Genomic DNA, 25,167 nt, shown 5'->3' with positions numbered 1-25,167 from the left:
TGGAGAAAAATAAAACTGATTCGCCGGATGGATGATGATGATGATGATGATGATGATGATGATGATGATGATGATACTGGTGTAATTGTAGTTGACAGTGTGACCCCTGTGTGAAGAGCAAGGAGCAGCTGGTGGTGGTCACAATAACAGAGCTCCACTCATCCACAGTGATTTGTTGATTGATAATGAAGGGCATATCGGTATTGACTGTGGAAACTAGTTTTTTTTTTAATGTATATTTATTTTAATGTTTATTTAAAGACAGAGACATGACATTTCCACCTAAGTGTGAATTTAGTCCGTTTGCTTTTTAGATTTAGTGTAAGGCAAGCAGTGTGACGTCTATCTCCAGCGGTTATTGGCTGACCCTTTCATTCAGATCAGGATCTGTAAAGGTGAGTTAATCTGACCAGGTAGAGCTGAAAGGTTTGAATACTCCTCTCCGTATTTGTTCTGGTTGACTTATAGCTCTTGAGCAAAAATATTAATGGGTGTTTTAAATATTATTTTTAACTTATCGGAACAGTATTTAGTATTTAGTGGCCTCTAGTGACAAAGTTGCAAAGTGCAAGCTATAAAAGTCAAATAAATGCATCTTTTTGCTGATCTTTCACATAAAACCCAATTGAAACACAGTTTGGTTATGTGGCAAAATGTGAAAATTAATATGCAAACAAGTTGTTGCTGTTATTTTTGTTTTACATTTTCTTTCCAACAGATTTGTTTATTTTTCATCTGGTTTGTACAGCAAATATGTCACATTAAAGGTGGAAAATTGGATATTATCACAGTTAAATATTTTCCATCAAAAGTACCTGCCAGTTGTGAGCCAGCGAAAAAGGGTGGACGTATTCATGCAAATCTGTATGTCCTTATTTTTTTAAATTTTATTTCACCAGGTAAGCTTTGATGAATCAAATTAATTGAACACAAGAAACATTTTTAATTTAAGCTTCTAGGTCTTCAATAATGTGTCCCTTCCCTACATTTTGAGGTCAAAGGCTCCACTGAGGAAGGCATTTTGTTCCTAAGTTTTCCCCTTGTGACAGCACCATGTACCATCAAGTTCAAGGTTGTAAAATGAATCTAGACCCGACCATTATTATGGAAAGATTCTGTCTTTTGTTATGACAGAAACATTTTCTATTTTAGCCACAGGATTTTCTTTAAACTGCTTCTCATAGACATCGGTGTCTTGGTTTTTTAGTTCTTTAAAGTTCCTGGAACTGTGTGAAAATACATGTTGAACTACTTTTTGTAATAATTACAAATGAGTAAGATTTGAACTACGTAAGTTAACCATAGAAGGTTTTGTGGCTTATGCTAAAGTCTTTTTTCACCCCCAAATTAACTAATAAAATGATGTGTCCTCCTACTCCATGCGTTGTAACTGTGATGTTGGTAAAAATAGATCAGTTGTTAATTTAATGACATCTTTATGATTATGAAGGTCTGGAGATGACCTGTGGAAACATTTGAAAGAGTGACCTGGCTCTGGGATAAATGAAGCCTCTACAGAGCAGGAGGAGTCCCTGCAGCTCTGAATAAACAGAGTGGTGGCTCTCATCTCTTTTGCCTCTTTTGGGGTAATGGGGAAACAATGGGATCACCGGCTGAGGGTTGGCCCGTGTTTGCAGCCAGTGTTTTCATCTCACACCAAATGTTTACTCAAAACACACCAGCTCCTCTGAGAACGAGGTCAGTCAGCCCTCTAATCGCCTCGGGGCAAAGACACAGTGTCCCCCAGTAGAGCCCGTCACCTAGAGTGACCCAATGGCCTCACAGAGGAGGAGGCTGTCAGCCATATGTAGCTAAAGAGAAGCATATGCACCCAGACTGCTAACCACTCTATAAAGATCAGGAAATCTGATATCTTTCGGTACAGTTTGAAGTTTACAGACCTTCAGAGAGGAAGTAAGCAATATAACTAATAATAAAAACACCTGTCAAGTTTAACCTCAAATACTCTTCATTTCAGCCACATCAAAAGTAAGCACACCGTCTGTTGACTTCATATAAACCTTCTATTTTTTCTTGGATTATAATGCAAATTCACACACGGCCTCTACTTGTCATCATTAAAGGATTTTGAGTTCAGTTGTAAGTAAGTAGTTGTAAGTTATCACTTATCTTATTTTGTATTTCAGTGAATTTATATGTTTTGGGTTTTCTCAGTGGTGTTCAGCTGATGACTAACTAATTTCTCCACTTCCTTTTGTATTCATTTAGTGTCAGTGCTTAACTCAGGGGTCTGTAACGTCAGTCATTGTGAGCTGCTGTTCACTGGAGTCAGCTGTAACATGCAGGGACTCAGTGGGTGACTTGTGAATTGACATAACCAGGAGTCTATCCTTACCTGCTGTCCACATTCCACTGTTTTTTATTACTCCATGCAGAGTAGATCCATCTCTTTAACTTCCTGCAGTTCTTCAGACAAGGCATGGCTAAACACCAGGAGCGAAGGCTTTGAATCACTCTTAGTCTGATATGTTCCTTGTTTTCAATTTGCCGTGGAAAAAAATGAAACCTACAAAGATCAGGGTATGAATTACAGGCAGAGAAACGGTCGATGACATGAGCAAAGTAACAGACCATGGATGAATGGATGAATTCAGCAGGAAATGACAGAAACAGAGAGACTTAAATATTGAGGAGAGTGATTACTGGACAGGAAACAGGTGGTTGATTATATGAGAGGGAAGCTGCGCCATTATTATTAATGTTGTTACTTGTCACCAAAGTATCAGATTCTGTGGTGCTGGTAAAGCATTCTCACTGTATATTGTTCTTTTACCCCTTTTGTCACATTACAACAAACTTCAATGGATTTTATGAGGTAGTCCAGATTAGACAAAGTCATGCATCATTCAAGCATTATTTAAATATGGATTGTGCAACATGCGCTTGTATTCAGCCTTCCTGAAACAAAACTTTGTAGAACAACTTTATTAATGCAATATTTGGGGGTCTGTTTCTACCGACTTTCCACATCTACAAACAGATGGTTTTGCTCGTTCCTGTTCGCCAAACAGCTAATGTTTGGTGAACCTGGACTGACTATGAATATAAACTTTAAAATTTTGACAATGATTCCCAGTACCATATTTTTCGGACTATAAGCTACTATTTTTTCCCCACATTTTGAACCATGCAGCTTATAGCCCGGTGCAGCTTTTCTGTGGACTTTTCTTCAACCGCCAGGGGGCTCTTCAGCAGGAAGTGAATCATTGGTAGTCAAAATTGGAAATCAAAGAAGAAAGCGCTGCTTATCATTTAGAACAAACACATGCTAGCAGCAGACTAGCAGACTAACCCTAACCCTAACCCTAGGACGGAGAAATGCTTTCAAACTCATTCCCGCTCATCATGGAAACACACGAAGAAATTTATATGATGCAGCTTTTAAGTTGAAGGTTATTGATCTGGCAGAGGGTACTTGTGGAAAACCGTGAGTGGCGGAGATACCAGCGGCTTATAGCCCGGTGCGGCTTATACTTGTATGTTTCCAGTTTTTAAAGAAAGCTTTGTGGGTTCGGTTTATAGTGAGGTGCGCTCTATAGTCCGGAAAAGTATTTTATTTCTTGTTTGGTTGTATGTTTGGGGTGCAGGTAAACCTCCATTTCAGTGTCAAGCACTTTTCTGTATCTAACAGTTTGTCTGTCCATTTACCTTCCCATCACCTCTGACTAACCTCACGGTTTCTGAAAAAGAAAAACACTCCCAAAGCATGATGCCACCACCACCATGCTACAATTGGAATTCTTTTGTGTCTGAGCTAAAACGAAACTTAGCCACAGGATTTTTTAATATACCATCAAGTGCTTTATGAATAATGTCTCTGCATGTCTCATCTCCTTCTTTGTCTCTCCCACACAACAGATGACTTTGTTGGATTGAAAGCTGCACTTTTCAATCCCGCTGTCCAGAATCCCTTTATTGGATCTTTACGAAGGTCAGCAGAATTGACCTTTGGGAGCTTGTGTCAACTCCAAAGGCTCCGCTTTGAGGCAGTGCCAGTGTCTTGAAGGGTGAAGGTGGTGCAAAACTTCTATTTTTCACAGATAATGCAGTTGCGTAAAGAATTTTTTGTTAGTTTATATGTGGCAAACTTAATTTTTGTGGTGGCCATGCATAGATTTCTTGTCTAGGCATGGCATGAAAAGTCAAACTTAATTATGTTTTTTATGAAACCAAAATTTTAACAATCCAATTACTTTTTAGTTTTTTTTTTTTTTTAGTAAGACTAAACTTTTGTTAGGTGAGTTATAAAATAATCTGACTGACTCATCACTTTGGGGCTAAAGTGATGATGGGCCCCAACCTTTGTTACACCTTGAAATATTAAATTATTGCACTATAAAAAGACAATGCATCCAAAGAAAAGCGAAGAGAAAATAGTTTCAAGAAGAAATGTATTAGATAGGAAGATATGGAGAAATAAAAAGAGGAAAACAATAAAATAGACACAAAATGCAAAGGAGGAAAGCATAAGGGAGCAGCAGTGGAGTGATTTGAGTGTTATCATCAGCTCTCATTCTCAGCATGGAATCTATAATGGGAAAATCAACCTCTCTGACTCCTGTGTAATTGGATTTGCTGGGTCTCGTGCTGAATCAGAGCCCAGTGGGTAGCACAAAGCTTGTTAAGATTGGACAAGCATTGACGGGGCGGAGGAGAGGTGGGGCAATGGCAGAAGTAACCTTGACAACTTTTCTCGAGTAGAGACTGAATTATTTATTATGCTGAACACTCAACTGCTCATCCATTACAGTCAATTGACTCAAAGCTTCCCGGACACCAATTAGGTCATTAAGTGACTGGAGATTTAGTTTCTTTTTTCCGCTATAAGTCATCAGAGAAGAAAATGTCTGGAGAAGGTTTGCAAACAGTTACTGAGTCATACAATCAAACACATTGATGATGTGTAAGGTGCAAAAGTTTTTATTCTCCTTGGAGTTTTCACATTTTTTGCATCCTACCAACAAAATTCAATACATTTTAATGTTGAATTATATTTACAGACAAACATGAATGAATGCACACTTCTGAAGTGGAAAAATATGCATTCTTTTTAACTTTTTATAAATAAAAATCCACCTTCTTTAGCACTGATAAATCTAGTTTACCTATTATAAAATACCTTCACATGTGACCTAATGAGTCATTTTGACATAAATCCAGCTGTTTTGTGAAGGCCTTTATTACTGAACAAATGGCACCAAGAAGACCAAGGAACTCACCAGGGAGGTCAGGAATAAAGTTGTGGAGAAGTTTAAAATAGGATTAGGTTATGAAACCCCCAAACTGACGAGCAAGGGGAGCACTGATCAGCTAAGCAGCGAAGAGGTCCATGGTAATGTTGGAGGAGTTTCAGCAATTCACAACTCTGTCGAGAAAATCTATTTACAGAACGAATATTAGTCACAAACCCTATCCTCTATGGAAGAGCAGCAAGAAGAAAATCATTGCTTTTAGAAAGCTACAAAATGTTAAATTTGCTTTTTGCCACCTTTGCTATGAGATATAATGAGTTTGATGAAGAAGTTGGTTAGATTATACCAAAAATGATTTTTTGGTTGATATACAATAATATATACATTCATGGTGTTGTCAGCATTATGGTGTGGGATATTTTTCTTCATCAAGGACAGTGAAGCTGATCTGATTTGACATAAACAGATAAACAGAGGAAAATACTCAAATAAGACCTGCTGCAAAACACTAATCCAAGCCATTTGATTCTAACTCTGTTGTAACTCTGGCTGTGTTTAAGGTTAATGTCCTGTTCAAAGGGGAACTTTTTCCCCAATATCAAAATATTTGCAGGTGTTGAAATGTTCCAGTCAAATAATAAACTTACTCCTAACAGAAAATCTGTAACAAGATTAAAAAACTGACGTTAACAGACGTCAGTCTGGCTGAGTTTGAATTCGGATAGAACCGGGCATACCCCAAAAAAAGATTCAAAACTGAAATTGCAGCAAAAATGTACTCTTAAAGTATTAATTCAGTGATTGAGCTGACTGGACTACAAGATCAGCCCCGATGATGACTGGTCTACATAATGGCTCCCAGATCAGAAACCAGACCTGACATGTCACAGAAGAAATAATGTAACTGGGAGCTTCTTGTTGTGGTTGAGATGTAATAGAGATTGGCAAGAGAAAGAGGGAGGTAAAGGGTGATAAGTTGGTGTGCTTTGGATCTTGTTTCTGTCTTGTTACGTTACACTCAGAAGATAGCCAGGTAAGCACTGAATAAGATCTCTCCGTCTCTCCACCTTCTGAGACATGAATCATTAAGCAGCACCCTGAGCTTCAGGACGTCAGTACATTTGTTCACTGGATTCCACATAACTTCACCAACATTATACTGACACCACAAACAACAAGAAGAAGGACGGGACAAAAAGACAGTAAACATGCTGTTGTGAAAAGCAGCCTAGTGGTTCACTAATGGCCTCCATGCAAACAGACACAGGAGGACTCTCTATTTTCGTCTAACTTCTCCACAAAGAAGGGAAGCCTTCAGCTTTGGAGCTACGCAAAAACTCGCCGTCTGGATAGGAGAGTAACAAAGCTTCAGAAATGCAGGTTTGATTTTGTTTTAAATGACTGAAAAAGTTCATGTTACCTTAAATTTTACTCAGCTCATGTATTGCTCCCCTTGGGGACTCTTGGGAATATTTTTTTTCTCTGGTAAAATTAGATAAGAAATTTAAAACTGAAAAATATGAAGAAAATCCAACTTTTCAAAAACTAAAAGAATAGAGGATGCAACTGCAGGTGGACCAGTTTTAAAATTAGAAAGATACATTTGTTGTTTATCAAGTATATAATCTAATTAAAAGCTACATTTGTTACAGTTCTTGGGTAAAATGTTCATGTTGATAGTAAATTTCTTATGCTTGGTTTGTGCTATTTTTACATGGTTTTTTTCATGTTTTTCTTTAGTTTGTAAAAATATTTGTAAACTTTGCCACACTGGGCTTTAAATTGTTGTTCACTTCTAACTTGTTTTTAGGTAAAAAGAGTACTGAAGTAATATTCTATTTACGATCCTGATCTGCCAGCAACAGTTCACTTTTAGTTGCTAATATCAAAGTAGCGGATAAATTTGCAAGATGCTGCTCTGCTTACCCTGAGGTCAACAGCTGACATTTTTTCCATTGTAAGAGGGAGATAAATTCTCTTGTCTGTGAGTAAATTAATGAAGCGAATCGGCAGGTAGCAGCTCCCCCCTCCAGCTCCCTCTCTTTCATGAGAAGATTACTCCACTTCTCAACACCGATGAGGTCACTCTTGTCTCAGGCAACAATGACACTCTAGACCAAGTTCAGAGACCATCTCTTAATTAAAATACATTTGCTTACTCTCTGAGGCGATTCACCTGATCTGACAGTGGCTTTCAGGATTCATTACACAATCTCACTTTCCACGCTGTGTCAGATTGGATGATCTATTATGTAATTGAATTGGTCTGTATGCATTTTAGGTGATTTTCAATAAATCAGAATCTCTTTAAAAACACCAGGTGTTGAGTGACACAGTTTAAGTGTTTATTTCTGTTGATTTTGATGACTATGGCTTGCAGCTTATAAAAACATTCATTTACTCAGAAAATTTAAAAATTGCATTAGATGAACACAAATAAATAAATACAGAAATCTCAGTCTATGTAAAGATGCATCCATGTATTGCATTGTATCTGCACCAACACTTGGATGGGCGTCCATTTACATGAATCATTGCTTCAATACATCAGATGTGTTTTGATATTGGTGAAATGGCTCACTGCCCAGGGCATCAATATTTGAGGGACAGAACAATTACATGAGAAAAATAGAAACGTTAGTTGCATCTGAACAAGATTTCTATTGCTTCTAGTCATTGCTATTCAATATTGACTGGATGTCTTGTGCTCAGTGTAAGCCCTGTAAGCTCAGTCCACACTTTGTGAATCTCCTGCAACATTTGGATGCATCTCTTCCCCAATACGGCAGAAACAAATAGATGAATTACCTGTTTGCATGTCAAATTTTGAGACCTGTGAGCCATTAATTTTATTCATAAGAACTTGCAGTGTCCATATTGCATGTCTCCATTTCCCTACCACATTTTTCCTTTCTTTCAATTTTCCGTTGATATGCTTGAATACCGAACTTGGTCAACAACCAGCTTCTTCAGGATCCTCTGGTGTTTTACTCTTGTTGTGGAAGATGCAATTGACTCTTTGATGGATAACTATTAGGCCAGCATTCCTCCCAATGATTATACACAATAACGTAACATAAAATAAATGTTCCTTTTGTACTTGGTGTTTAGTCTTCAAGCTTTTCCCTTTCCTGCTCTTTTGTACTCTGTGTTATAGTTTTACATTTCAGTGTATAGCTCTTTGGTGTATATTGTGGCATTTCAAGTCGTTTCCTCTGAATAACTTGGTACACATTCTCCCACAGCTGCAGCACATCCTGTTAATTACACTCACCAGTTCCTCACTCAGGCAATCATTGTCCTGGTATTTAAACTCCTTGACTGCCAACACTCCTGTCTCAGTTCTCCTGTGTTTCCATGCTGCAGTCCTAATATGGATTATGTGCGGTTTGACTCTCTTATGTGTACCAATATTCCTTTCTCAGTTTGGTCTCCCTTTGTTTACAGATTTGGATATCGTCTGATTAAATTTAATTTTTCTTATTTTTCTGCTGTAATTTCTCAACCCTTGTCATTTTTTGCTCTATTGCAAGAGTTTAACTTTATGAGAAACTAAACTAAGGGTTTTCATTAGCTATAAGCCATATTCATTGCAATTACCAGCATCAAATAAATCAATCCAAGTTTGAGATTCAGCTTGTGAATGGAATTGCTGAAATAAACTTTTAATAAATAAACTTTCAATGATTATCTAATCTACACTACACTGAGATGCACCTGTGTACACAAGGCTATAAACATAAAGAGAACCTCTCCGGTTGCCAGGTTCCTCATCATGTTCATTCGTCATTGTCCTCCTGCATTGAGAACGCCCAGTTAGTGTTTAGCTTTTCAGGCCTGGTGTCATATAAAACACTTCTGCTTTCTGCAAAAGAATGAGCTGAATGAAAACGGCAAACCTCCAGATTTGCTCCGAAAAACCGAAAACACTGGCATTATCATCACCTCTGAATTAATCAATCCCATCTCCTGACAGCAGCTTATCTGCCCATGTTATTGCTTGTAACACTGTATGGCAACCCGAAGTCACGCTGTCCCAGCAGATTGTCCCCTTTTGCTGCCTGGAGAGAAGTTTGTTCCCATGAAAGAAGGGGGTGTCACAGATACCCTGCAGCAGCGCCACCACCATCATATCAGCAGATTGATTCTGACGTCCAAAAAAGGGTTCCTTCAATGATATTGTTCACCTGTCTCATAAGCTTAAAGTGGGTGAGTGGGAGGGGAGTGCTGTGGGAAGGGGGTCGTGTGAGGGTTATTGGTGGGGAACACAGGGTGAGGGGTATTGTTCAAGTAAGGGTTGAGAAGACTGGGGGTGCGGTGCTGACAGGTGGAAAAAAAACACTCATCTGACTAGCCTCCTCTGTCCGTCCATGGGGCCCCATATGAGCAAAGTAATGGAGTCCAAATTACAGCACAAGATTGCTAAGAACAAGGCTCTATTGTTTGCCCTCAGGGCACACTAGAGCACCCTAAATGAGTGTCACAGCAAGCAGCAGGGCACGGACCGTTACTGCGCTATTTAGTCTGTCTCGTTGTCTCAAGACGGACCCATTTCAGAGGTTCTCAGATCAGACAAATACTGCTCCCCTCCGCCCTCCTCTGCCTTCATCCCTTCCTCTGCACAGCCACCCCCCACTCCACCCACAACTCCTCACCCCAAAATAGGCCAAATCTCCTCCATTGTGTTTCGACTGCCTAGTGTGAAATTCACTGTGACGTTAAATGTTTTCTAATGAATAATTACTGAATGGATATGCAGGGAGAATATGTGTAATGGATTGTAGACTGCATTTTAAAGACGTCTTTTTTGTCTCTCCTCCGTGGTATTTACAGGACAAAAAGCCCCTCGGCCGTTCTCAGAAGAAACGAGGGCCATAGGAGGAGGACGGAGGCATGAGGGAGGGGGGAAGGAGGGCTTTGTGTCAATTAGATCCAATGGATTATCTTTTTTTAAATGTTTTTACAGAGAGAGTTGGGAATCAAAGGATTTCTGCTTCCAAAGAGGGAGTGAAAAAAAAAAACAAAACCAACAAAAGCTGTGAAAACCTTTGGTCAAAGTGTTGGTGCTGTGAATGCTAAACAGATTGGTGGAATTTTTTTCCCACTATACTTCTAAAACACGCCGCTGTTTCAGGCTCTGCCAGTCCATTTTGCACTCTGTGTAGCGTTTACTTGGAGCATCAGCTCAATTGAATGAACGGCTGCTAGCCAAGGTCCTTGTGAATGGTGTAGCAATTATCTTCTGTTTGTTCATATGTATAATCAAAGCCATTGGTACAGAGACTTTTAAGAGCTCAAAATCTTTTTAGTTTCTATAGACCCACAAAATAGACTGTATGTGCTTTTTCTGGTCTTTGTTCACCCTTGGAGTTGTTTACTGAAACATGCATTCATCCAGATGGAGATGTCAAAACAGATTTCTTGAAACTTTTTATGCATTCATAATTGTTGCATGTGTTATGCAACACATAACATAACATAACACATAAAATTATGCCCAATTTTCTCTTATTTGTAGAATAAAACAAACTAGCAAACACTATTCAGGTTATTAAAGTTAAATAGTATAAAATAAAAATGCACTAAGATATAGATTACACAACATTGGGTTAACAGTAAATAACAATTTACCATCTCAGGAGCTTTTAGCAGAATATTGAGCTGTGGGATGATTGATACTTGTTGCACAGGGTCGGCTGGATATGGAGGGTGCCCTGACCGCCAGGGACCGAGTGGGAATCCAGGACTTTGTTCTTCTGGATGAAACCACAGAAGTGGCTGTTATCAGCAATTTGAAGAAACGTTTCAGCAAGGATCTAATCTATGTGAGTTACAGAAAAAAGAAATCCATATCTAAACTAAATCATGTGTTTTGAATAATGAAATAAGTATTTTCACTCTGTCATGTCCTTAGACTTACATTGGCACACTGATTGTGTCTGTGAATCCGTACAAGGACCTGGACATCTACAATAAGAAACAGATGGATGTCTACATGGGTGTCAACTTTTTTGAGCTTCCACCACACATGTGAGTTTTTGATGGGCATCCAAACGTTGTACACTGTTCAATCAGAGTATAAATGAAGTCAATAAAATCTTTAACTCTATCCCGTAGCAAACAGGAAGCCAGTGGGCTGTGAAAAACAAATGGTTAAAAAGTTTCAGCTGGAAATGTACTCATGGGATTATTAAATGAAAAAAGAAAATATATCCTTTATCATACTCCTGTTTTCAGAACAGACTTGAAAGACTTGGGATTTTACTGACCAGGAAAAACAAAATCAGCGTCATTTTTTAAGGTGGTTTACCCAAATCATGTGTCCATTTTGTTTTAGTTTGTTTAAGAAAGGTCAAGTCAATTAAAAATGTCCACAATAATTCTTTGGATCTTATCTTTTAGGATAGATAGATTTGAACATAATCTGCATTGTAAAGAAAACAAATCTTACTATCTTGCTATAAATCTTGCTATATTAATCTATAAATCTATATAATCACCAATCCATGTAAATCTTGCTATTTTAAACCTGTTAACGCCTATTTTCCTAACTGGACGTTTGATGTGTAACAATTATTGTCTATCCATCCAGCTATGCCTTGGCTGACAATGCCTACCACACCATGCTGACAGAGTTCAACAATCACTTCATCCTCATCTCTGGTGAGAGTGGAGCAGGAAAAACTGAGGCCTCAAAGAAGATCCTGCAGTATTATGCCGTCAGCTGCCCAAGCACCACTTTAATGAACACCGTCAGGGACAAGATGCTCATGTCCAACCCTGTCCTAGAGGTTCAATGGTTGCTTCTAATTTTATCAGAACATCGACTATGCATATAAATAAGAGGTGATTGTGACAATTATTCTGAATAAAAGAGTTTCTTTTTTATTAAAGGCTTTTGGGAATGCAAAAACTCTGAAAAATGACAACTCAAGTCGGTTTGGGAAATACATGGATATTCAGTTTGACAGTCAGGTAAGGATTCAAGCAAATGCTACTGTGGAAAAAAATATATCAGTAAAAAAGAAACAAGGATCAAAACAAATAAAACATGTATTTTCTGAGTGTGCGTGGACTTATCAATCAAGCCTAGTAACTACGAGTTTTGCAAGGTTTTTTCTTTTGCCTTACCTTACATTACGTTACAAAGCCAATGAAAAAGTCCACTTTGCATATAATGTTAACATGATCAAATGTAAATCTTGGTGCCTGAAGGGGGATGCTGTTGGAGGCCACATCCTGAACTACCTGCTGGAGAAATCGAGGGTTGTGCACCAGAATCACGGCGAAAGGAACTTCCACGTTTTCTACCAGCTGGTGGAAGGAGGATCGGATGACCTGCTGACGCAGCTGGGCCTCGAGAGAGACGTCCAGCATTACTACTACCTAACGCAGGTATGTATGACTTCAGAAGAGCATTCTTAATTATGATCACTAGAAATATTTTATAATTGTGTGTTCTTTGTTTCCAACAGGGGGAATGTGCCATTGTGTCGTCTATTAATGACAAAAATGACTGGAAATCTGTCAAAAATGCCCTGCAAGTCATTGAATTTGATGAAACTAACACCAGTGTAAGTTGAATGGCTTTGCATGAATCAGTATTAACATGAACATGTTGGTAAAAAAAAACAAAAAACCTGAGTGTCTCTGTGCAGCATCTGTTTAGGGTGGTTGCAAGTGTTCTCCATTTGGGAAATGTTCACTTTGATCCAGACAGTAAAGGTCACGCCCTCCTGAAGAACAATACGGAGCTGAACTGGGTTTCAGATGTAAGGACAGCAAATATTCCTGAGTTTGATGTCTGGACGAGGCTCAGAAATCCATTTGGCGACTGATTTCAGTTTCCTTCACAGCTTCTGGGGGTGGATGCCAACAACCTTAAGGAGGGACTTACATTCAGAAAGATTGAAGCCAAAACAGAGCAGGTTCACAGACACCAAACCTCTTTTACTTTTATTAGGTGATAAAATTGTTTTTCTCCAAACTGCAATTGTGACATTTATTTTATATTTTTAAGGTCCTCAGTCCATTCACAATAGACCATGCCATCTATGTCAGAGACGCTCTGGCCAAAGCCATCTACGGACAGACTTTTACCTGGTTGGTCAACAGGATTAATGAGTCCATGGAGAACAAGGTGAGCATATATGATGTAAAAGTTTACATACCAGTTTCTATTTTCAGAACTAAAACATAAACACCCCTTGAACCTTTGAGATTTTTCCTTTTACAACCACAACATTCAATGTATTTTTATGGCATTCTCAAAAAAATCTGAGATAATTTAAAGAGTCATAACCCACAGGTAACAACCTTTATTGCTAACTTAGAATTGTTTTCACTGGTTTTTACCTAAGATATTAGAGCAAATTCACACCACACTTGTATTAAAAACAAAAATAATCAAAAACTACGCATCATTTTCTCACCACTTCTATCTTCTCGCATAATGTACTCTCACTAAAACTCCAGATAAAATACAGCAACACTTGTGGCTGTGACATAACAAAATGTGGAAACGTTCAAGGGGTGAGAATACTTTTTTAAAGTTCAGTGTTTTATAGCAATATTTTCTGCCAGGACTCTTCACGAAAGACTGTTATCGGGCTTCTGGACATATATGGATTTGAGGTGTTCTATGTTAACAGGTGAGCTGCATTCTGGATTAATAGTAGATTATCTGATAAATATATATTTTTGCTGTAAAATAAAACCCAATGCTACCAACAGACATAAATTTAGCATAAAAACAGAAATATTTGCCCTCTTTGTCATCAGTTTTGAACAGTTCTGTATAAACTACTGCAACGAGAAGCTGCAGCAGCTTTTTATCCAGCTGACGCTCAAAGCTGAGCAGGAAGAATATGAAGCTGAGGGAATTGAGGTAAAACTGATCAAAACATGGAAAATGAAAAAGTAAAATGAATAATCATCAACATTTACTAGCTTTATTCTGAGTGTTTTGTTTTCAAAGTGGGAGCCGGTTCAGTTCTTCAACAATAAGATCATCTGTGACCTGGTTGAGGAGAAACACAGAGGAATCATATCAATACTGGTGTGTAATCCTCTGAAGTCTTTTCACATAAATACAGTCAAATTTGTCCATATTTTTGTAGTAAAAATGTTTTTATTTAATCTTTAATATTTAATAAAATCACATACTTTCACTAGCTGTAAGTGGAAAAAAAATCATAGTATTAGTCTTGGGGAATTGAATTACCGAAATAGAGGAACTTTTCAATAATACGCTACTTTACTGAATATGACTGTATACGTGATGTTTAATAATAATAAAATAAATATCTGAACCTGATTCTGCAGGATGAAGAGTGTCTCAGGCCAGGAGATGCCACAGATCTCACTTTTCTGGACAGATTAGAAGAAAAGATGGGCAATCACCCGCACTTTGTGACGTGAGTTAAAATCTGCATTATTAGCGGCCACAAACATCAGGTTTCTGTTCAGTGGAGTGAACTGTGGCTTCATGAAGAGTTATGATTCATCTCTGGCTTTGTTTCCATCTCTTTGACTGCAGACACAGACTGGCCGACAAAATGACACGGAAGACTCTGGAGAGGGGGGATTTCAGACTCCTGCATTACGCCGGGGAGGTCACCTACTGCGTTGTGGGTAAAATAAAACCACAGTCCTAAAGCCACCTTCACATTAACATCTGGACTAGTGTAATTTCATAGCGGCAATCCTTTAACATAGAATCTTTTTACTTTTTTAAAACATTTTTAGGTTTTCTTGACAAAAATAATGACCTGTTATACAGAAACATAAAAAATGTAAGTACGGATTTTTGCACCTCTAATTATTGAGATACAGATATGTACTAGCTCAAAAAGTATGTTGTTGCAAGACTGCAGTAAATAAAACAAGATATGGATGGATGGTATTTAACAATTTACTATCTTAATGTAAACATGCATTACTGTGGATTCTCACTTCTTTTTAAAGCTGGTGTGTCAGTCAAAAAATACGATTGTCAGGGAGTGCTTCTCTGCTGTGGACACAACAAACAAGAGAAGACCAGAAACAGTAAGTTCATCTGTGTTGGATTCTTATTAGTAACAATAAAATGTAAAATTGTTCATGCATTGATGATGTGACAAACATCTTTGATGAATTTTTACAGACACCAATTGGATATTTGGCCACTGTTCCTTTCAGAAATGGTGCAGCTTATCTCAGTTAACTGCTTTCCTGGCATGGAGCCATTTTAATTCCACATAAAGTATTTTCAGGATGAAGCTCTTTGAAGAGGCCATTGAATTGTCTTAGACAAAGTGGAATAAAGGAAAACTACATCCAAATTGATCAACTTCACCTAAAATCAAGAAGCTGGTAATTAAACTTGAATAAAATCGAATGTTCTAACAGGACACTGATCCAGATCAGGTATCATCAAGCTTCTGGACTGACCCTGACCACAGACTTAATAAAAATATTGTGGAAGCCAACTGATTTGAATAGACTTTGCCAATTCTGGTTAGAAAGTGGTCAAATATTCCACCAGAATGATTCCTTGAGCTTGCTGGTGACTACAGAAAGTGTCTGGTGTTTCTGCAGTTTTTAAAAAGACCTTTATTTAAGAATACATACACATGTATGCAAGTAATTAAGCCTATATCCATAATTTATATCCTTTGAAGACTGGCGATAATACATTCTGACTGAGTGCAAAATCTGTTTTAACAAGTTTTACTAGTATCCACAATCTGACTAAAACTCTTAATTCATACAAAATGTATCTGCCAATTGAACTGATGGTATGACCCTTTGGCTGCGTCTGTAGGTAGCGACCCAGTTTAAGAACAGCCTGCAGAAGCTCACAGAGATGCTCATGGCTAAAGAGGCCTGGTACATACGCTGTCTAAAGTCCAATGAGTCCAAGCAGCCAGGTATGTCAGCTCAGAAAAGGCAGAGAAGGTTAATACAATCAACACAGTCGTTTTATGATCTCTGCCATCCAATCGCAGGACAGTTTGATGAAGCATTGATCAGACACCAGGTGAAGTACCTGGGCCTAATGGAGCATCTCAGAGTCAGAAGAGCTGGTTTCGCTTACCGTCGGAAGTATGAGGACTTCTTAAAGAGGTCCTGCAAAAACATATCTTTCTCCATGAAATGGTGTTTGGTTTCATGTGTGTAAACTTTTCCTGTGTGTGTTAACCTGGCTCATGTCACAGATACAAACCCCTGTGCCCGGCCACTTGGCCTCACTGGAGAGGAATGCCTGCTGATGGAGTTGAACTGCTGGCTCTACACCTGGGCTACCTGCCTGATGAGTACAAAATGGGAAGGTGAGGAAAACTTTCTAATTCAGTCTAAAAAAATACTCAGTAAGCCAGTTTTGGCAAAAATTACCATCCTTGATTGGATTTTTATAGAACCAAGATCTTCATCCGGCATCCCAGGACCCTTTATGCCACAGAGGATGCTTACGAGAAATGCAAACATGACTTGGGTAAGTTTAATTCAAATCTTAAAAACTTGTATTATTACTATTTAAGACTTTTAATGGTTTCGTATGCTTTGGATATGCAGCATCAAAACTTCAGGCCAAGTATAAAGGATACAAAGTGAAGGGAGAGTTCAAGAAACAGAAAGAGGCTGGTAAATATCAGAGCATGAAACAGACTGGTGCTTAAATATTTGTAAACCATAAAGATAACTTTGATATCAACACCATACACAGGATTGGAAAACAGTTTTTATACCAAAATATCTATCACATCTCCAATAGCAAGTGATTAAAAAATACATTATGTTTTAGACTTAGGAACATTTCACAAATATTCAAACCTCTTTCTTGAAGTGCAAGCAAGCTTAACTTTAATTTCACGTCTTCAGCAACAAAGATTGAGACGTGTTGGAGAGGAGCACAGGCCAGGAAGGAGAAAGAGAAAAGGGCATGGGCTGTAAAAGTCATCAAGAAGTAAGCAAAAAAAACAAAAGGCACCCTATATCTAATTGTTGTCACATCATTTCATCTAAATTGTATTTTGTTCTCCTGTTTTAGGTTCATCAAAGCCTACATAAACAGAGGGGAAGCAAAAAGCACAGATAACTCAGAGTACCTGGCCTTTGTGAGACAAAGCTACTTGAACAGACTGAAAAACAATCTGCCAAAGACTGTTTTGGATAAGACAACCTGGCTAACTCCCCCAGCTGTGCTCACTGAGGTAACTCAACGTTTGTTCATTTCAACGCAGCCGGATGGAAAGTAAACTTTTGGCTCTGAGGATAATTTTTTTTGCTTCATTAAAGGCATCAGAGATACTGCGGAAGCTTCACTACCGTCTGATGGTGCGGAAATATGTGCGAGGAATCCCACCACAGAAAAAAGCACAAGTAAGAAACACTGATCATAACATATAAGACAAAAAATGTTCTGCTTTTTGTTTTAGTAGTTTATAGTTTTGTTTTTTCAGCTTCAAATGAAAGTTGTCACCAGTGCGATCTTCAAAGGCAAAAAGGAAAATTATCCACCAAGCATCCCTCAACTTTTCTTGGACACAAGAATCAGTGAGTTTCAAATACAACAGCTCCACACACTTCTGTTTCCAGACAGTCACATGCATGGATGGTCTGTCTTCTCCAGGCGAACAAGAGATAAACATCCGGGTACTTAGTATGATTCGCAATGAGCAGATTAAGGTAATGGCAGGAAATGACCAGCTTGACGTAATCCAGCACCAAATCAAGCGCTGAGTGAGTTGGGTTCTGTGTTTCTGTAGTACAGTGTCCCCGTCATTAAGTATGACAGAAACGGCTTCAAACCAAGGCCAAGGCAGCTCATCCTCACCAAGACTGCTGCTTATCTGGTGGAGGAAGCCAAGATCAAACAGCGAGTGTCGTATAATTCTCTCCAAGGTCTGAACTACATTAAATAATTTAGTAGTTAACATTATTATTATTAACATTATTATTACTAGTGTTCTCATGGAGGGCAAAAACTGAGTTTGGACTTTTTGCAGGGATATCTGTAAGCAACTTAAGCGATGGCATCATTGCAATTCATATAACTTGTGAAGACCCCAAACAAAAGGTGAGTCATTTTTTAAAATATTTTATTTCATTACACACAATGTATTTTATTGGGATTTCATGTAATAAATCAACTAAAGCTGGTGAATTAATTTTGTAGTAAGTTTGAAATGGAATGAAAAGGATACAGGGCCAAGTATTTTATTTTATATTTTTTTACAAATCTGAAAAGTGGGGTGTGTGTTTTTATTCAGCCTTCTTACTCTGATACTCCCAAATAAATTCTGTGCAACCAATAGGCCTCAGATGGAGCCCAACCTTATTTAATGTAATGTCAGTATAAATCCTGCTGATTTGTGAAGGTTTCAGAGGTTAGAGGACATCCATGAACAGTCAGCATCAGATGAGTCTGATATAAAAGCTGTGGAGAAGCAGAGCTACCCTATAAGTTAAAAAAAAAATAATTCCCAAGCTTTGAATGTGTCTCAGAGAGCTTTTCAATCCAATTCCTGAAAATGTAGAGCACGGAATAACTGCATTTCTACCAAAACAGAGGAATCCAAGGAGAGGATTAATCAGAGAAGCAACCAAAAAGGTTCAAGGTAACACTGGAGGAGCTGCAGAAATCCACACCTTGGTGAAACATCTGTTAGCATACACCCACAGCTCTAATAATGAGGATTAATCAAAGCATCTTTATATCTAGAACTCCCCAGTGAAAGCAAAAGAACTAAATTCAACTAAAAATCTTTAAGGTTTGAAAATTGCTGACATTCTTAATTTAATGTGAGGTTGATTTAAAAAAAAACAAGACAGAAATGTCAGTGTCTAGATGTGGAAAGTGGTTAGACTTACTCCAAAAGATTTGCTGTTAACTGCAGTGAAAGTTTGTTTTACTCAACATTTGACTCATTTGAATACAAATGCATGCCACACTGTAAGACACTATATCTGGGTTTGTACTTTTTACTTAAACTGACACTGATCATGACAATAATACATTAATTATTCTAATGATGACTAAGTTTGTGAAGATTCAGAAACATAAAAACTTTTATATTTAACTTTTTAAAATCTAGCAAGATCATTTGTCACTCTTTGTCTCAGGGAGATCTGATCATACAGTGTGAGCACCTGTATGAGTTTTTAACCAAACTCAGCATCATTGCTAATAAACAGGATGCAATCAAAGTGGTTCAGGGCAGGTGAGTTCAAGATTTGAGAATTAGATACCTGGTTTTGCCATTCAGATTTAATCAACAACTTTGGCGTTTTCAGCATAAAGATCCAAATCCAGTCTGGCAAAGAGAACTCAGTGGACTTTACTACAGGACAGGAGCCCATGGTGTACAAAGCCAAAAATGGACACCTGATGGTGGTGAGTAAAAACAAATAATCCCATCTTTAAATTCACCTTGAACATAAGAAAAAACATAAACCACTTTTTTTTTTGCTGCAGGTTGCAACACGAACAAGGACACGGTAACATGTGAGGACACGCAAGAAGCCCCTGCATATTTAATCAGGAGACCCCTTAGGAGAGGATCATGTCCACAGGATACACACCTGACCTGAAACAGCTGCATCCCTCATCGGACAGATGAAACACACTTTTCATATGTTTTAGGTCAAGTTAATTTCCAGCACAATATTTACCTACAATAAAACTACAGTTTGATATATTATCTAGTAAAGTTTAAATCTGAGATGGTAATTCAAAGGTTCACTTTAAGTTGAAAAATCAAAGATAATGTGCAAAAAATATCTGACTTGAGGAAACCATATTATTCACAAGCTTGGCTAAAAAAAAAAAAACAACCCACGTAATTCTCTAAACAACGAAGCCATATGTATTATAATTTTGTATTTTCAGTGACAAGGAACGTGTGGAAATTAAACACATAAAAAAACCAATGCATCTAGAAATTTATTTGTGATAAAGGCTATATAAATATAAAACATCATTTGTTCACTTTTGTACAACAGACCTAAAAATCGATGCTTGCTTTGACTTGAACATATAGTATGCAAACAGTATATTCTGATGAATGCAGTGATGGACAGGTCTAATTCCCATCTCTGTTAAAAGCTTGTAGACAGGCCTTCCTGCTAGGCATCGCTCTGATTACACTCATTCACTTAAACCTCAGCAGACATCATTCAATCAACTCAGTACATTTAACACCTCAGGTCACAGCTCACGTTTCCTCCACTGGAAAATAAAAGGTTTATAGTGGAGTGAACGAAAATATATCGATCCTAACTAAATAGAATATAATCCAGAGTGAAATGTTGCATTCTTCTGTGATACTGTAACATAAAAATTATTTTTTATACAGTTTTATTAATTATCAGGATACAAAATAGCCATGGTAACGTTCCAGGGATAAAATAGTGCCACCGTATGGTCACATTGCGGCATAACACCACTGACAGACCCACAGTAGCAAACCATCTACATTACCTTTTTAAATACAGTAATTACATCTTGTACTTCAGGTTCTGCTGTATGTCACTTAGCTTAAACCCTTAAACAACAGATTTATACTGACAGAAACATTCCACACACAGTCCAATGGGTAAAACCTTTTTCTGCTGAAAGCAAACATCCATATAAGCAACTGTAGAAGAAGTCATTTTTGAGATTACAAAGCAACACAACAGCTAAACAACAAAATGAGACACAAAAACAAAAAACAATACAAATTGATGTGCGCCACTCAGAATAGTCTCTTGGAGAAGCTGGAGACAACAGGAAGTGAGAAAGAGTAATTTGCGTGGTGTTTGTAAGGCACAAGCACGGTGCAGAGACATACTGCTGGGTCAGAACAGGGAGGTCATTGGTGGTGGTGTGTGCGGTCATCGGGTCGTTTGACATGAATCCTACGAACTCTTCCTATGGGCTCTTCGTCGTCGTCCAGATGGCTAGGTCTTCCTGCAGCGCCACCTGTGGCTTCCAGCAGCGCGTTGTCTGGACCCCGTCCGTCGTGGGACTCGTACAGAAGGATGTTGAGGGTCTCCTCATAGATGCGCGCCTCAGGAAACTCAACCTGAATGTTTCACAAAGAAATAAAATAAGAGCTGTAGTGAAAAATGTACTGCTATATAATAGTAGTAATAAAAAAGAATGAACAGAGAATATGAGTACTGAAGGTCAGAACTGCCACAATCCAAGAATTTATTTTAATGACAAAAAATGCATCAGACGCATATTTACCTTAGTCTGCTTCTTTTCTGTGGCGTAAACAATGGAAGTGCAGCACACTTCTGCAATCTTACGACCCTGGCCATAAAAGGACCAGCAACAGATCTCATCCCCTATCACATCTTTAATGAAGAGGACTCGCCCATTGAACCGCAACGACAGCTTGTCAAAAAGCTCAATATTTTTTAGCATGTTGTCATCAGAATTGCTGGATAGGAGGTAAAAAAAAAAGAAAAAAGTTGATGAATGGCACTGCAAGTCACCTGGGTTATGATCCATATCTATTAATGATGCCATTAAAGGAGACTTACCTAGTATATGAATATTTATTGTTGCTTCTGTTATACAGCAGTTTTACAGTAGGCTGGAAAGACAAAATGTTTCTGTTTTGGTTACCAAAAAAAAATCTTAACAGCTCCATAAAATTCAGTACAAGCTACAAGAACATACCTTATTCGAGGTTGCAATGAGTCTCTGCTCTTCTTTACATGATGTCATGAGAGGCACTTTGCAAAGAGGTTCATATGTTTCCTTCTTCTGAAAGACAATTTTACTTCCTTTATTAAACACTGCAGTTAAATTACAGTAAAGTATTTTATATTACAGACTAAATATGATGATAAATGCACTGTAACCTAAATTGTGTTATGTAACTAGGATGGATGTCTACCTGAAGAAGGTCATTCTGCTATTTTGATTTCAACAGTGGTCATGTTACCTAAAGAAGAATTACTGCCACAATAGAAATGATGGTTTAATGCTACACCTTTAGAACAATGTCATTACAAATAAGATTTTACCATTTTTATGAGTGCATCTCTATCAAAATGTTTGATTACAAAGAGAAATAGGCACTTAGTGGCAAGTACATGAGAAGGAAAGGCATGAGCATATCCAAGTATATGTAGACAAAATGGTAACACTTTGGTATAGAGTTCAAAACAAAGTAGCAAGAAGAAAAACTATGCAGAGCTGAGTGAGCATGCAAAGAGTAAAAGGCGATTTCATCATCACCGATAAGCCTTTCAGTTGTTAAATAACAATGTTTTTAGTCGTATTAAACACAAGTTTCCACATTCAGTCACTTTTCTGGAAATACCTGATTCAATCTTAGTTAGCACACATAGAAAGGCAGATAATCACATGGCAGAAACTAAACAATTTAGCCACCTAGACAACTTCCTCCAATTCAAACTAATGGAGAAGAATAGAAACTACAATGACTAAACAAATTATGGTTGTTGATGCCAGACGGCCTGGATTGAGTGTGTCAGAATCTGCTGGCACTTTCACACTCGATTTTCTCTGTGTGTTACAGAAAATGGTTAAAAAAAAAAGAGAAAATATCAACATTGTGGTAATTATGTGGACAAAAATAACTCATTGGAGAAAGTGTTGAGAGAAAGTTCATAGAGCTAACAGTGGCTCAAATTACCACTTGACACATCAAAGATATGCAGGACGACGTCTCCTAATGTGCAACATTTTGAGCCTTGAAGCATAATCAGATATCAGATTTTATATTAAAGAACTAACCTGCAAGGCTGCTGAACATTCATCAGCTAAGCCTTGGACAAGATAATACTTGGCCTCTGCGAGTAACTCTTCCGTTTCCCGACGGCTCTCTGGGAGTGGGACCGCCCCATCCCGGAGGTAGTTAAGGATTGTTCCAAAGTGTTTTCCACAACGATCAATTAGAATCCAACCTATAAACAGAAAACCATTGGTGGGTAAAAGCTCAAACCATCTGTATGTACATTCATAATGTACATACAGAGCTTACCTTCACTGTCTGTAAGCACCTCCATCCGCCCACTGAACATAGCTTTAAGCATGGTGTCCTGCTTTGTTAGTGTCTGCATTGTAGTGTAGTAGAGCGCTCCACCCACATTTAACTTCACATACTTGGAACTGGGGCTGGAACCTTTGAAGGATGTGGTCCTGGTTGTAGCTGCTGGCACTGCAGAGCTCACCACACTGTCTCCTGACATCTCTTCCTGGAAAAAAAAACAAGAAAAAACACCACCATAGAATGATTTCCCTTAAATTCACTCCAGCACGTTTCCATGAAGAGTGGAGTAAATACCTGCACTATTTGGTTATCTACTGGGGGTAGTGCCACATAATTAATACCTTTTGGTTCTACACAGCCTTCTTCATAAACCAAGGTGATTTATGAAGGGAATCATAAGTGCTGAACAACAGCCTGTCTCCTACTGAGAATCCTTCAGGATTGAGCACCCATCAGAATGAATGAACCTTATGAACTTCTGTAAAGGAGTAGCCCCTGTCACAAAACATTTCAAGATTGGAACTGGAGTAATTTTGCCCATCTATACAATAGGCACCGTAGTCCTCATTGTGATTTCCTTCAAAAGACGTATGCTTACTGAAAGCTTGCAGTAACTTCATTTTCCATATATTCATAACCAATCCATAATCGTCTATACTTTTTTTGTCACAAATTCTATATAATAATACTATCAATGCAATGTGGTTTTATAATTATATACGAATCAAAAGTTTATTATCCTTATTAAGACATTGTAATGACTTTCACTTATTGTCGACTAAGCCACCTCTAAATTTAATTATTACCAAAACGACTGGGCGGTGGTCACCATAGGACCTATTGATGTGGTAAAGAGAGGTGAATATACCAGAAATGATCCCAGAGAGATAACAAATATAAGCAAAAACACACAAAGTGAATATATGAGTTAACAGCAGATGCCATAATAAAACTGATTGCATGATTTCGTATCGATAAGATAAGAAAGTCTTAAATATTTTAATAAAGTGTTTAAAGTACTTCCACATTTCGTCTTACTATTACTGGTGCAGCCTATTTTAAGTTGTTCAAAATTAAACTTAGATCAGTCAAAACCTATCTATGTTTACTTGGTTATTCTGAACGTGTCACACGTCAAAAGGAATGAAAAACATTTTATTCAGTTGGAACAAACGGCGTCATCAAGGCCATCAGTAAACTAATGAAAGCTTTCACAATAAAAAAAATCATATTCAACAAAAAAAATAAGAGGCACTAATGATTCCAAACATTAAATGTTATTTTGTTTCTAAAACAATGAACTGCTATTTCAATGTAGCTCACAACTTAGATTTAGCTCTCAGTACCTAGCAACCAGTTAGCATAGTTAGGAGTTACCGAAGATATTCTATAATAAGTAAATTATTTCATACTACGACATTTAAATCATCTTTATTTCTAAATATTATGATACCAAGGAATAACTAATTTGTTTATGGTTAGAAAGAAACCCATATAATTACCATAGAACCCACAGCTGACTTCGAAGTTGTTGCTTGCTAACGCCAGTCAGCTAACACCCACTATTTTCCGGTGTTGTGCAGAAAAAAGCGCCCCGTCACAGGAAAGGCTTTTCAAGTGCTAATAGGTTTAGGAGCGATCAAAAGTGCCTTGCAATAAAATAATTTCCCTAATAACTTTTGTTAAAAAAAAAAAAAAAATTTAAATCTTGAAGAAACGAAGATATTTTATAATTAAATATTTGCCTTTTAAAAAAAAATTTAAATATCATATTGAATACATGAATAAATATTACATCTGAGGAGACATGATCCGATCCACCCACATTGTAGAAAAAAGGGAAATGTGTTTTTGAAATTGAATTGTGTACTTGAAAATAATAATTCGACATTAAATTCATTTTTGTGCAAATTTTGCATGAAAAATATCCCATTGTTTGTCAAATTATTTTACAAGTT

At 37.7% G+C, this 25,167-nt stretch overlaps 2 protein-coding genes across 3 annotated transcripts; one reads left to right on the top strand and one right to left on the bottom strand.

The window, feature by feature from the left end:
- The first annotated feature begins 5,882 nt into the window (after positions 1 to 5,882).
- Positions 5,883 to 20,113, top strand: myo1ha (myosin IHa). Of its 2 annotated transcripts, XM_032579130.1 has the most exons (32): positions 5,885 to 6,593; positions 10,904 to 11,038; positions 11,128 to 11,243; positions 11,806 to 12,004; positions 12,108 to 12,188; positions 12,429 to 12,608; positions 12,689 to 12,787; positions 12,872 to 12,985; positions 13,070 to 13,141; positions 13,234 to 13,353; positions 13,797 to 13,864; positions 13,995 to 14,100; positions 14,191 to 14,271; positions 14,538 to 14,629; positions 14,752 to 14,846; positions 14,961 to 15,007; positions 15,180 to 15,260; positions 16,018 to 16,123; positions 16,202 to 16,319; positions 16,412 to 16,525; positions 16,613 to 16,689; positions 16,770 to 16,838; positions 17,076 to 17,160; positions 17,245 to 17,407; positions 17,493 to 17,576; positions 17,657 to 17,750; positions 17,827 to 17,882; positions 17,963 to 18,098; positions 18,203 to 18,273; positions 19,320 to 19,417; positions 19,491 to 19,590; positions 19,672 to 20,113. In XM_032579130.1, exons 1-32 carry the CDS (start codon positions 6,588 to 6,590, stop codon positions 19,696 to 19,698), a joined length of 3,090 nt encoding a protein of 1,029 aa, XP_032435021.1. In that variant the 5' UTR covers positions 5,885 to 6,587; the 3' UTR covers positions 19,699 to 20,113. The 2 variants fall into 2 exon arrangements, with proteins under 2 accessions (XP_032435020.1, XP_032435021.1); XM_032579129.1 differs by having other exon boundaries at positions 5,883 to 6,593; positions 16,018 to 16,319.
- Positions 20,114 to 20,126: 13 nt separating this feature from the next.
- kctd10 (potassium channel tetramerization domain containing 10) lies at positions 20,127 to 24,841 on the bottom strand. Its single transcript, XM_032579131.1, has 7 exons — positions 24,712 to 24,841; positions 23,201 to 23,414; positions 22,954 to 23,123; positions 21,868 to 21,954; positions 21,729 to 21,781; positions 21,430 to 21,625; positions 20,127 to 21,262 (listed from the first exon to the last, which is right to left on the bottom strand). The coding sequence occupies exons 1-7, from the start codon at positions 24,712 to 24,714 to the stop codon at positions 21,050 to 21,052; spliced, it is 936 nt and encodes a 311-aa protein (XP_032435022.1). The 5' UTR covers positions 24,715 to 24,841; the 3' UTR covers positions 20,127 to 21,049.
- Between the last annotated feature and the right edge of the window lie 326 nt (positions 24,842 to 25,167).

The sequence above is a fragment of the Xiphophorus hellerii genome, chromosome 12, assembly GCF_003331165.1.
Source record: "Xiphophorus hellerii strain 12219 chromosome 12, Xiphophorus_hellerii-4.1, whole genome shotgun sequence".
NCBI classification, from domain to species: Eukaryota; Metazoa; Chordata; class Actinopteri; order Cyprinodontiformes; family Poeciliidae; genus Xiphophorus; species Xiphophorus hellerii.
Note: the sequence above shows the minus strand (reverse complement) of the source record. Positions and strands in the feature narration are given on the sequence as shown.

Coding starts and splice junctions, on each gene's coding strand:
- kctd10 (XM_032579131.1), bottom strand. Junction 23,124..23,200: donor GGTGCTTACAGACAGTGAAG/GTAAGCTCTGTA, acceptor TTCTGTTTATAG/GTTGGATTCTAATTGATCGT. Junction 21,955..22,953: donor AATGTTCAGCAGCCTTGCAG/GTTAGTTCTTTA, acceptor ATTGTCTTTCAG/AAGAAGGAAACATATGAACC.
- myo1ha (XM_032579129.1), top strand. Junction 11,244..11,805: donor TTTGAGCTTCCACCACACAT/GTGAGTTTTTGA, acceptor CTATCCATCCAG/CTATGCCTTGGCTGACAATG. Junction 19,418..19,490: donor ATCAAAGTGGTTCAGGGCAG/GTGAGTTCAAGA, acceptor TGGCGTTTTCAG/CATAAAGATCCAAATCCAGT.